General features: G+C 36.1%; 1 protein-coding gene across 1 annotated transcript in view; it reads left to right on the top strand.

Annotated features, from left to right (window-relative positions):
* DIP2C (disco interacting protein 2 homolog C) overlaps positions 1-2,103 on the top strand; it is a 371,277-nt gene extending 369,174 nt beyond the window's left edge. Inside the window, exon 37 of the mRNA XM_015811492.1 lies at positions 1,355-2,103. Coding sequence (XP_015666978.1) covers positions 1,355-1,607 — 253 coding nt within the window. The 3' untranslated portion in view covers positions 1,608-2,103. The remainder of the gene's footprint in view (positions 1-1,354) is intronic.
* The last annotated feature ends 443 nt before the right edge of the window (positions 2,104-2,546 follow it).

Raw genomic sequence — 2,546 nt, 5'->3', positions numbered from 1 at the left:
TAAGCACAGGAATCTAAGACTATCTGCAAAAGAATGAGGTGCTGAGACCTCAGGGTCTTTTAATAGCTATGGCTATGGTAAAATAACCACAGTTCTTTTGGCCCCTTTGTTTAATTCAGTGTTTCTCAACCGAAGCAACTTTAAAATATGTGAATTTCAGTTCCTAGAATTCCCCAGCCAGCATACTGTCTAGAGAATTCTGGGAGTTGAAGTACGCACACCTTAAATTGCTCAGGTTGAGAAACACTGATCTAATTCAAAGATTCAAGGTATGCCCATGCTACACCCTGTTTCATTAGCTACCTTGGCTTTCAGTAGGTGCCATTAGAGCTGCTGGTTATTGTTTGCAAAGCCTTGCATGACATGACACAGGGACAAGCTATTCTATCATCTATTTCTTACTATTTTGGCCCATTCCACAAGATCAAATAGAGTGGCCATGTCTGGGGTCCTCTCTGTTAAGCAGTGTCACCTAGTGGGACCAAAGACACAGATCTTTGTGGCTTACCTGGGAGTAAGATACTGTCACTAGATGGCCCTGACTATAAGTTCATAAGGCACTAAACACCTGAATTTTCCCTCAAGACATTGAGCCAGCATAGACAAAGCTGTCTTCAGCATGATACATGTTTAGGGTTTTTTTGCTTGACATTCTTGTTTTATGGTAGCTGCCCAAAGTCACATTTGTAAGTTGGGCAGCCATGTTATTCATTGAATGAATGAAATAGGTGTGTTACTCAATGATGAGTATACCAAAGAGTCATTTGGGTTATTCAGAAGACTAGAAAACACCCACAGGATTGGTGATTTAAACAGCACATCAAAGTTTCAGGAACCAGGAATATATTTATTTTTTATTTGTATTTAAGACTTGCATATTTTCCCCAAAGAGGCAGTTAGGGACAATTCCATTAAAGAAAATAGCCACCATGAGCTCTGCATTACAGATTAAACAAATTGGTTTACATTTTAACATGAACTGGTGAATTCAATCTCTATGTTGCTTTTTTTTTCTTTTTCTTTATTAGTGAAAGATGGAAAACAGTTTATCAGACCAAATAAGTTAATAGAATCACAAATATAAACATTGTCTACTATGACATTAATTTTTTTAAAGGGCAAGCAATAGTTAAATATATATGTATGTTGCCCAGAAATGGATGACATTGAATAGCTCCAGGAAATTTAACCAAACTGATTGAAAATCCTCTTCTCTGCCCCTCTATAAAAACAGGTCCATTTCAAAGTTGATGTAGACATTTTCCTTTCAAAGTAGTGCAGTAATTATGTTGGCTCTCTCTCCTCTTTCCCGTGCATGGAGTGTATTGATGTAATTTTCCTCATCACCTTCCAGCGCGGTGTTTACCTGGACAAATTTGTTGGTCGTTGTCGTTGAACTGGATGGATCAGAGCAAGAAGCCTTAGACCTGGTTCCCTTGGTCACCAACGTGGTCCTGGAGGAACACTATCTGATTGTTGGGGTTGTGGTGGTGGTGGACGTTGGAGTCATCCCTATCAACTCCCGTGGAGAGAAGCAGCGAATGCACCTACGAGATGGATTTTTGGCAGACCAGTTAGATCCGATCTATGTGGCCTATAATATGTAATCTTATATCTTTAAGGTTTCCCATGGACTGGACTCTAATGTATAAAACACTTTTTTATGTACACTAAACAATGTACAAGTAACGGTCTTCAGAACGGAACTATTTCTCTTAGACTTATTGAAGCACCCATTATTGGCAGGACATAAAAAATGTGAAATGTGTTTCTTTTACCACTACATTTTAGCACAGAAGGACTTTGGGGTACTGCCTTCAGTTTGTTGGAAAGCCCATTACTAGACTTTTTAAAATAAGATTATTTTTTGCTTATTGGGATGAATACTGCTTTCTAAGTAATAGGCTTTGTATCTTACGTTAAACTGAACTAGCTATTTTTTTTAAATCTTCCCCCACCTAGCCATTCACCCACACACGGATATTTTTGAACAGCTCATGATATGATTGAATTGTTTTGGTTTGCTTCTTTTTTAAAATGTCTGTATAAAAACAAAGTTTTCTCACTATGGATCCATTACTAATTTTAAGCCATTTTCTATTCCATCCACCTAGGAAGCTACATTGAGGTACGAGAAAAATACTCAGAACAGCACCTTCTCAAATTAGAGTTTTTAACAGCTTTCTCTCCTGGAAATGCTGAAGTTCAGAGGTAAAAAGAGCCTTTGATTATTAGTGTTAGAATGAACAGATCTTTATAAATAAGGTGAATTTCGGCAATGAACTTGCAGATATCTTTGTACTAAACTAAAAAGATAAAATAAGTTAACTACTTCTGTAATTATGTACAAAACCTTTAATTTATTTTGATCTCTTTAGAAGTATAAAAGAGAAACATTCAAGAATATTAAACTCTTGCAATGTTTGCTAATATAAAAACAAAAGGTTGTATTATCTTGAGTGGATAGTATCACATCAAAAATATATATATATGAAATATAAATTCACTAATGACAAAAAAAAGAGTTTAAAGTTTTAAAAGGATGC

The sequence above is a fragment of the Protobothrops mucrosquamatus genome, unplaced genomic scaffold (genome assembly GCF_001527695.2).
Source record: "Protobothrops mucrosquamatus isolate PMUCROS unplaced genomic scaffold, P.Mucros_1.0 scaffold42, whole genome shotgun sequence".
Classification (NCBI taxonomy): Eukaryota; Metazoa; Chordata; class Lepidosauria; order Squamata; family Viperidae; genus Protobothrops; species Protobothrops mucrosquamatus.
This window is presented reverse-complemented; position numbering and strand designations above follow the sequence as displayed.